We start from the raw sequence: 10,593 nt of genomic DNA, 5'->3' as shown, positions 1-10,593 counted from the left end.
AAATAATGAGCACAACCAAATCGAACAAAATTTAACCAAACAACTAAATCAAACAAAAAAATTAAATCCTTCCATCGTTGAGGAAATACATATTTTTCAACTCCACCAAAGACATATTTTTTTCTGTGTTTCGATTTATTTCGGAATCGACCAAGAAACTAAGAAAATAAGTAGAACTTCCAATAATTTATTCCAACTATCTTCAATTCAATGCCTTTGGGAAAGAAGTAAACAATTCATACAACTCAATTTCATAGCTACCAAATAATATTCCAGAACCACGCCTTGCCATCGCGTTAATCAGTGATGTGAGTAAAGATTTGAATTGACATAGCTGCTAGCGTAACCATGGCCATATCCGTGTCCGTAATATGATTTTCCTCCAAATTCGCCTCCTTCGTGATGTCCATAGTGTTCTGGATGATGAGCATGTCCTACTCGCTTCACGTGAGCCTGGAATCCGTTGTGCTTGTCGGAAGTGTAATCCACAATACGTTTTGTACCATCCGGCTCGTACAGCGAGTACTGACCCTTCACGACATCTCCATCACGATGCTCCCATTGTTGTTTATTATCACCGGTCTTGTGATCCTTAACGCCGTACTCAAATTTGTATTTAGGGTAAGCGTGATGATCCTTATGATCATGGCCATATCCATGCTCCCATTGAGCCGTTACGGTGGCGAACAAAGCGAGGGCTACAATAATCTGCGAGATGATCTATAAGACGAACTGCCACTATGTCACCGTATAAAATTTAACATACCTTGAACATAATTGAGTTGTTTTGATCCTCTTGGTTCGAACAGAAAATGTTCTCTGATGGTCAACGTATCTGCTGTTGATGAATTTATACAATTTCGATTAGTGTTTCTTTCAACTAATGCACTGCGATGTAGTTTCAAATCAAACAAATGATTGAAAAATGAATTTGTTTTAATTTAATAAAAACTCGTTTTCCGGTCACGATATGCTGAAAACCAACCAGTTCATTCAATATCGTTCCGAATTGTATTGAATTAAGCTGTTTTAATTGAACCACACCTGTAACAAATCGATGCGAAATTCAGTGCTCATTATTAGCTACAACTCTTTCCCTCCTATAACTCTCAGCGTTTCAAATAACGCTCAGCACGCTAGAATTCGATCATTCAGGTGAATCGATTTCTAATCAATTTGACAAACATAAGAATAACTGTATGCGAAGGCCTAATCGAAACAGCAGTGGAATGATTGGTATCCAAATAAGATATAAATGGTCTTTCTAAAGTATCGTAGGACATCAGATTTATTTCAATCACTCAATCGAGTAGATCCATTCACCATGTTTAAGGTATGTTAAAATTGTAAAGTTTGTTCCACAGTATCGTAAAATTCTCTAATCTGTTTTCTTCAGCTGATTGTGTTGTCTGTTGTTGTTCTTGGAGTGGTCGTTTCGGCTCACTGGGACGGTGGCTACGGAGGTCATGAGCATAAGGACCATCACACTTATCCAAAGTACAAATTCGAGTACGGCGTCAAGGACCACAAAACGGGAGATAATAAACAACAGTGGGAGCATCGTGATGGAGATGTTGTGAAGGGTCAGTACTCCCTTTATGAACCGGATGGCACCAAACGCATTGTAGAGTACACTGCCGACAAGCACAACGGATTCCAGGCTCACGTGAAGCGGGTTGGACACGCTCATCACCCGCAGGTGTATGGACATGGTCACGAGGGTGGATTTGGCGGACACGAACACGGACATGGATTCGTGGGAGGAGAATCATTCCATGGAAAACATCATGATGGACATGCAACTAGCTACGCCAACTCCAATCTCTATTCGCATCACTGAAATATGTGAATTACATTTACTGGAGTTTGTTAAACTTTGAAATAAAAAAAAAACGGCTTTAGAAATCATTAAATTAGGATTTGTATTTACAAATATTTGTTGGCTGAGTCCCTTGTGTTTCACACATAGCAGACATGGAGATGGTTGCTTCATCTGTTTATTGTTTACAATTTATTATTTGGTGCTGTTATGTCAGACATTGTTCAGCTGTTGATAATTCACTCAACTGTATTGTATGCATTTCTGCTACAACATTGGCACAACAATACACTATGAATCAATGCTATGATGAGGTAATGCTTAATATATAATCCCATCATTATTTTTGATAATCTATGATGCCTATCAAACATTGTGAATTCGTTGGACATGAACTAAAATCTTCATTGAAATTAATTCGATTTTTTGTTTCTTTTCTGAAGCTTTGGTAGAACAATTTTTTATTAAATGATGCTCGCTCAGCAAACCGTTACTTTTGAAAACTTGATTAAAGTAAGTACAAGGTCAAATTATAACTTCGACGAATGAAAATTTATTGAAATTTTCCACAACAACAATTTAAAAAAAAGGACCAATATACGAATTGCATGCCAACTCGACTGGCCATTGGCAGTGATATCTCAAATTGAAGTGACACGTTATGAGTGTAAAGGTCATTTAAGCAACTTTGCATAGTTGAAATATACAAAAATAAATTGAGCTACTTTTTGAAATGGATGAAAGGATGAAATGTAGAAAATTGAGAAAATTGATTGAAATTTCATTTTTTTAAATTACACTGAAAAATAAATGAAATTGAAATTTTGAAGTTGGAAATAGAGAATGATTTTCTTTCAAATTTGATTGATATTTTTTAAAGAAAACGTAAATAATTTTCTACTTTTTCAACCAACATGTTAGAGTTCTTATAGTTTCTAAGTGATGTTTGAAATTTGAAATTTTGAATTTTTTGAAACTTTTTTCTAGAAATAACAACTCAATAGCTATAAGACCTACAAAATGTTAGTTTAATAATGAAATGAAGGAAATTACTTAAGTTTTTAATCAAATATATAAAACAAATTAAAAAAAAATTCATTGAAACAAAGTTGTTTCTAAAATTGAAATTATTTTATATATAGTTAAATAATGAAATGGAAGAAATTATTTAAGTTTTCAATCAAATATATGAAACAAATTTAAAAAAGAAGTTTCATTAAAACAAAATTATTTTGAACATTGAAAAAAAAGTTATAATTAGTTATAATAGCCCATATAATTACCAACAAGTCACCTATACATCAGAAAAAGGACACTGCTACAGGGAAAACAGTTTTCCTAACAACAACCCTTTTCAACATTTCTTTGAAAAAATTACTACTAATGCTTAACTCGCAACATTTGTATGCGTAAATTGTCGCGATTAAAACGTTTCGCAAACCTTTTTATATTTAGAAACATGTCAAGAACATTTTAAACGTTAGAATTTACACACAAAAATGTTACGAGTAAAACATATTTTTTCAGGAGTCTCCATACAGAAACGCCATAAATTCCAGGAACTATAAAAGATATAAAGTTGACGTCTTCGACAAAAGCTCATATTTTGATAAGATCTCAAACTGTGTCGAATGCACTACATTGTTATTTGACTTTAATCAAAATTTGGATTAATTGTTATTTTTTGAAAGAAAACATGAGAAAGTTATTATTTAAAAAAATTAACGGGGTCCTTCTTCGTTTTACAGATGACTTGTGGGAAGCTGCAAGTCTTTTCATATTTTTTTGAAGAAAATTAAAAACTTACGTTTTTGAGGAAAATAATTTTCAATTTTGAATTATTTTACAGTGTATTTTTTTGAATTTGGTATTTTTTTTTCAGAAAATCCTAATTCCTACATACCATTCTTTGATCATATTTTCAGAGGTATTATAGTTTTCAAGATTTTGGTCCTTGTCCAAAAGTAGTCTAGCTCTTTTTTGTATATTTCAATTATGCAAAGTTGCTTAAATGACCAATGTCTTTACACTCTCAACGTTGTTCTGCTATCTCAGATGGTGCTGCCAACTCCTAAGACGAGTTTTCATATAATTCGTCAATAACAGTTTTATTTGCAGCGTTTAGGGCAATAATTTTCTCTTGTACAGAATTTAATCAAGTTTTCGAAACTGCCCAGTGGTTCACCGAGAATCATCAATTCATGAAAAAAAATTTATGATATCTTTTCAGTAAAAGATTTTACTAAAGGGTGTGTCACATCAAATTGCATCACGGAAAAAACGCTGTAGAAATTCGCCCAGTAGACCGATCCTTTTGAAAATTTTAGACAGTAAAATAAAAACTATTAAACAACTTTTGGCATTTTCTTTTTATTCATACTTCGAGCCCAAGCCCGTATGCTCGCACCTTCCTCTTTACCCCGTCCATAAGGTTCTGTACAACGTCAGGTTGTAGTTTTTTTTGAACAGAAATCCATTTTCTCTTGAAGTCCGCCTCCGATTTGACAACTCTTGGGTTCTTCCGGAGGGCCTGCTTCATAATCGCCCAATATTTCACTATTGGGCGAAGCTCCGGCGCGTTGGGCGAGTTCATTTCCTTTGGCACGAAGGTGACCCCGTTGGCTTCGTACCACTCCAACACGTCCTTTGAATAGTGGCACGAAGCGAGATCCGGCCAGAAGATGGTCGGGCCCTCGTGCTGCTTCAATAGTGGTAGTAAGCGCTTCTGTAGGCACTCCTTAAGGTAAACCTGCCCGTTTACCGTGCCGGTTATCACGAAGGGGGCGCTCCACTTTCCGCAAGAGCAGATCGCTTGCCACACCATTTACTTTTTGGCAAACTTGGATAGTTTCTGCTTGCGAATCTCCTCCGGAACGCTGAATTTGTCCTCTGCGGAAAAGAACAACAGGCCCGGCAGCTGACGAAAGTCCGCTTTGATGTAGGTTTCGTCGTCCATTACCAGGCAATGCGGCTTCGTCAGCATTTCGGTGTACAGCTTCCGGGCTCGCGTCTTCCCCACCATGTTTTGCCTTTCGTCGCGGTTAGGAGCCTTCTGAACCTTGTATGTACGCAGGCCCTCCCGCTGCTTGGTCCGCTGGATGAATGAACTTGAAAAATTCAGCTTATTGGCGACATTCCGGACCGAACTGCTCGGATCACGTCTAAACTGCTTAACTACGCGCTTGTGATCTTTTTCACTGACCGAGCATCCATTTTTGCCGTTCTTCACCTTCCGGTCGATGGTTAGGTTCTCGAAGTATCGTTTTAGTACTCTGCTGACCGTGGATTGGACGATTCCCAGCATCTTACCGATGTCCCGATGTGACAACTCCGGATTCTCGAAATGAGTGCACAGGATTAATTCACGACGCTCTTTTTCGTTCGACGACATTTTTCCAAATTAACGAAAAATTGACAGTGAAGCATGGCCAACGTGATCTATACACTCTTATCTGATTATAAGCGAAAGCTGAAGATATAATTCCTAAAAATCAAATTTCTACAGCGTTTTTTCCGTGATGCAATTTGATGTGACACACCCTTTAAAACGTTCCATGAAGCAAATAAAAACTGAACGGTTGGATTAATTACTATTGAATTGGTTATGAAATTCGCGTGTTAATCCAAGGAAGCAAAAACTTAACAGAACAAAAACGATTTTGTTTTCTCTCATATTTTCGTTCGTGACACATACATATACCGAAGACAAATTATGTAACTAGGTGAAGTCAAAATTTAAAACCGTAGCTTCAATATGATATATATTTCATCTCCAGGTGCTCATTTATCGCGAAGCTACAGCTTTTCAAACTCACTAAAAATGTCTATGTTCCTTTTGTTCCCTGATTTTGTTATGAGTGTAGGATTGAGTGTAGGGATCAAAAAGAAATTTTCCCATCATTGGGATCATCATTCGTTTGAATGCATTCACTCCAAAAGAAGAAATAAAAAATCCTAAAGGTTGTTGAGCGTAATATCGAAGGCATTGAGACCACCCGATCCCGAAATTTATTATGTAATCGAACATATTTTCTTGGTAGATTCCCAAGTGATGGAAAGGATCCTCATAGCTTTTTTTTTAATTTCGGAGTTAATTGTCACAACTTGTATAAGAAAAATTAGAATTCATATTTTGAAGAATTGAATTAAACTTTCATCAATCTCAATACAGTTTTCAGCTGATCTTTTATAAATTCAATCAATATCCTGTTGATATTTCAGATTATAACAAAAACTATATGTTAACCATTATCTACAGTGATGTTTTGTTAAAGTTTTTTATTAATAAAAGAAACTCATTTTCTCTCAATATTGCAACTCTAGATCGATACATTGTGTTTTATTATTGCACCAAAACGCATTGAAGCTGAGTTAAAATATCAACAGATAAGATATAATAGCACCGAAGAAATAAATAGTGAATAATAAATATATGAAGCATATATTTCGGTGTCGTCTATGTGTCGGATACAAGTGACTCAGCCAACGAGATAACAATTACATGAAGATCCTAATTTAATGATTTCTCGAGCGTGTTTTTTTTTAAATTTAACGAAGTCCAGTAAATGTAAATCACATATTTCAGTGATGCGAATAGAGATTGGAGTTGGCGTAGCTAGTTGCATGTCCATCATGATGTTTTCCATGGAATGATTCTCCTCCCACGAATCCATGTCCGTGTTCGTGTCCGCCAAATCCACCCTCGTGACCATGTCCATACACCTGCGGTTGATGAGCGTGTCCAACCCGCTTCACGTGAGCCTGGAATCCGTTGTGCTTGTCGGCAGTGTACTCTACAATGCGTTTGGTGCCATCCGGTTCATAAAGGGAGTACTGACCCTTCACAACATCTCCATCACGATGCTCCCACTGTTGTTTATTATCTCCCGTTTTGTGGTCCTTGACGCCGTACTCGAATTTGTACTTTGGATAAGTGTGATGGTCCTTATGCTCATGACCTCCGTAGCCACCATCCCAGTGAGCCGAAACGACCACTCCAAGAACAACAACAGACAACACAATCAGCTGAAGAAAACAGATTAGAGAATTTTACGATACTGTGGAACAAACTTTACAATTTGAACATACCTTAAACATGGTGAACGGATCTATTCGATTGAGAGATTGAAATAAATCTGATGTCCTACGATACTTTAGAGAGACCATTTATATCTTATTTGGATACCAATCATTTTACTGCCGTTTCGATTAGACCTTCGCATACAGCTATTCTAATGTTTGACAAATTGATTAGAAATCGATTTACATGAATGACCAAATGCTAGCGTGATGTGACCGGAAAACGCGATAGTTTTAATTAAATCGAATCGAAAACATTTTTCAATCATGAGTTTAATTTGGGATTGCATTGTGATGTGTTTCTAGAACAAATACAAGTCGACATCATATAAATTCACCAATAGGCATCAGAGAACATTTTGTGTTCGAGCCAAGTGGATCGAAGACTGCTAATATGCTCAAGGTATGTCGACTTTTATAAAGTAGTATCCACTTAGTTTTAGGCTCAGCGTGATTCTTTAAATTGATAGATACGAAATTGAGAGATATGAATTGTTGACTTCTTTCACAGAGACGTCGAAATATAAATCGTTAAAATAATTTATGGGTGGTTTCGTCATAAGTCGTCATAAGTCGCCACATTTCCTAAACGTAATGTATTGTAAATATTATATTTTTGCTACACTCAGTCAGTATTTCAAATTTGTTGTATAACACAGGAGTTTTTCCCATCTTATTCAGAAACGACCATGGAAACTGTGTTGCCACATTTTCATCTGTACTGGAAAGGTTAAAAACTTAGGCTTCATGATGAGTGTATGCTAGGGTGCCAATGAAAATGGTCATCTCGAATTTCAAAAAGTAACCCCATATAAAATGTTCACCACTTCGAAAAAAAACACCCTTTGCCGAATTTCAGCTCAATCGGACTCGGTCAAAGTTTGAGTTTTTTGGAAAATCGAAAAATCACCCAACGAGGGAGTAAAGGAAATCGGGGTTTTCGAAATTTTTTTTTGATGCCAAATGTCTTAAAATTGCATGAAACGTCGAGATCTAGTGTCATCTCGAAATTGTCAAAATTTTGTCAAAAATTGGCACTCTGGGACTTTTTTCGGCATACGAAACGAAAAGTATGGTTTTGGGTGCAAATAAAAATAGTTATCTCGATTTTTCATTCGGAACTAGCTACGAAGTGTTGATTTGCACGATAATATATCCTATGCAAAATATTAGCTCATTCGGACTTCATTTACTGGTGTCACAAAAGTTTAAAAAAAAAGAGTTTTTTTTAAAAACTAAAAATCACCAATAATAGAGATTTTCGAAAAAAGTTCGATTCCAAGTGTTTTAAAATTGCATTTGTCGTCGAGATTTACAGCTATCTCGATTTTTTTTTTGTAAAAAAAATGTTTCGCTTGAAAAATCGATTTTTGACAAAGTTTTTTTTTAGATAACTGTAAATCTCGACGTGTCATGCAATTTTATGACATTTGGCATCAAAATTATTTCTTAAAAACTCCGTTTTCCGGTGATTTTTCGGTTTGCAAAAAACTCAAATTTTAACGTCTGCGACATCAGTAAATGAAGTCCGAATGAGCTAATATTTTGCATAAGATATATTATCGTGCAAATCAACACTTCGTAGCTAGTTCCGAATGAAGAATCGAGATAACTATTTTTATTTGCACCCAAAATCATACTTTTCGTTTCGTACTCCAAAAAAAAACTAAGTTTCTGAAAAAAAATATTTCGAGATGACACTAGAACTCGACGTTTCATGCAATTTTAAGACATTTGGCATCAACAAAATTTTTTTGAAAACCCCGATTTCCTTTACTCCCCCTTTTGGGTGATTTTGCGATTTTCGAAAAACTCAAACTTTGACCGCTTTGCGCCACTCTCCCTTAAGTCCGATTGAGCTGATATTCGGCATAGGGTTTTTTTTTCGAGGTGGTGAACATTTTCTATGGGGTAATTTTTTGAAATTATAGGGTCGATTTTTTTCCCATACATTCAGCACCCTAGTGTATACTTTTGAGAAAACAAAAGAAGAAGAAGAAGAAGAATAATGCATGGTTTAATGATGACATCGAACGAGCAATTATCAATAGGAATATTGCTTATCGGATCTGGAGACGTTCAAAAATGAAAATGATAGGAACCGTTTTTAAAGTTTGAGAAATTGAGTCAACTGTTGTATAAACCAAGCTAAATTAAATTATGATAAACGTAATTTTAACGCAGATTTACCCATTAAAAAGTTATGGAATAATATCAAAAAGCTAGGTGTTACAAAGGACGTTCAGCTTCCAAACGATAATGATATATGCGCTTCTGCCATAAACGATTATTTTATTAACAACTAGCTGACCCGGCAAACTTCGTCCCGCCCAAAATTTGTTTCTAGTTATCAATACCTTCAAACATTCACGTTTTCTTACTAAGCGCAAATCCATGAGTTCAATCGCATAACTGTTCATTGATTGATATTCTATTCGACCCCGTTGAATTTACCTTTTACTAAAAAAATTATAAGAGGTTGTTTCCAAGATACGACCGCATTGTTGACGTAGAACTACGCTGTTATTTATATAAGTCGCTTGTTTATACCTTCGGATATTATTCTATAATGCTGTGAAATTTTAGAAACAACTGCTTAGTAGAATAATCTCTGAAATGATTTTTTCATTGTAGAATCAGTTGACGATAATTGATTGATGATTCATTCTTGCCCTCGCAAAACAATCGTATGTCGCAATTTATTTCATGTCAATGCATTGAAAATTTACCTCGAAGGCTATTATATATATATATATATATATATATATATATATATATATATATATATATATATATATATATGTATATATATATATATATATATATATATATATATATATATATATATATATATATATATATATATATATATATATATATATATATATATATATATAATATATTTATATATATATATATATATATATATATATATATATATATATATATATATATATATATATATATATATATATATATATATATATATATATATATATATATATATATATATATATGTATATATATAGATAGATAGATAGATAGATAGATAGATTACACTTCCAATACATCTTCTATTTCGCTTCTTTCAAACTTCAATGGTTTTGTTTTCGAGATATTCTAGACTAGGACATTATAGAATCAATTTTTTCAATTAAATCCAATGCTGTTGGTTCGGATAATATTCCCATTATGATTTACAGAAATTGTTCTTCCGCTGGCTTTTACCCTACATAAACTTTTTTTTTAATAGTATAATTTCCTCGTCAGTCTATTCAAAAGCTTGGGCGAAGCTCCGGCTCGTTGAGCGGGTTCATTTCCTTTGGCACGAAGGAGACCCCGTTGGCTTCGTACCACTCCAACACGTCCTTTGAATAGTGGCACGAAGCAAGATCCGGCCAGAAGATGGTCGGGCCCTCGTGCTGCTTCAATAATGGTAGTAAGCGCTTCTGTAGACACTCCTTAAGGTAAACCTGCCCGTTTACCGTGCCGGTCATCACGAAGGGGGCGCTCCGCTTACCGCAAGAGCAGATCGCTTGCCACACCATGTTCTTTTTGCCAAACTTGGATAGTTTCTGCTTGCGAATCTCCTCCAGAACGCTGAATTTGTCCTCTGTGGAGAAGAACAACAGGCCCGGCAGCTGACGAAAGTCCGCTTTGACGTAGGTTTCGTCGTCCATTACCAGGCAATGCGG

The 10,593-nt window shown here is 35.3% G+C and overlaps 3 protein-coding genes across 3 annotated transcripts; 1 reads left to right on the top strand and 2 right to left on the bottom strand.

Annotated features, from left to right (window-relative positions):
• Positions 1-300: 300 nt before the first annotated feature.
• Positions 301-775, bottom strand: LOC129781468 (adult-specific cuticular protein ACP-20-like). Its single transcript, XM_055789181.1, has 2 exons — positions 767-775; positions 301-720 (listed from the first exon to the last, which is right to left on the bottom strand). Exons 1-2 carry the CDS (start codon positions 773-775, stop codon positions 301-303), a joined length of 429 nt encoding a protein of 142 aa, XP_055645156.1.
• A 549-nt stretch (positions 776-1,324) lies between these two features.
• Positions 1,325-1,840, top strand: LOC129781467 (adult-specific cuticular protein ACP-20-like). The gene is made up of 2 exons (XM_055789180.1): positions 1,325-1,333; positions 1,397-1,840. Exons 1-2 carry the CDS (start codon positions 1,325-1,327, stop codon positions 1,838-1,840), a joined length of 453 nt encoding a protein of 150 aa, XP_055645155.1.
• Positions 1,841-6,400: 4,560 nt separating this feature from the next.
• Positions 6,401-6,916, bottom strand: LOC129781466 (adult-specific cuticular protein ACP-20-like). Its single transcript, XM_055789179.1, has 2 exons — positions 6,908-6,916; positions 6,401-6,844 (listed from the first exon to the last, which is right to left on the bottom strand). Exons 1-2 carry the CDS (start codon positions 6,914-6,916, stop codon positions 6,401-6,403), a joined length of 453 nt encoding a protein of 150 aa, XP_055645154.1.
• Positions 6,917-10,593: the final 3,677 nt, after the last annotated feature.

The sequence above is a fragment of the Toxorhynchites rutilus genome, unplaced genomic scaffold (assembly GCF_029784135.1).
Source record: "Toxorhynchites rutilus septentrionalis strain SRP unplaced genomic scaffold, ASM2978413v1 HiC_scaffold_110, whole genome shotgun sequence".
In the NCBI taxonomy this organism is placed as follows: Eukaryota; Metazoa; Arthropoda; class Insecta; order Diptera; family Culicidae; genus Toxorhynchites; species Toxorhynchites rutilus.
This window is presented reverse-complemented; position numbering and strand designations above follow the sequence as displayed.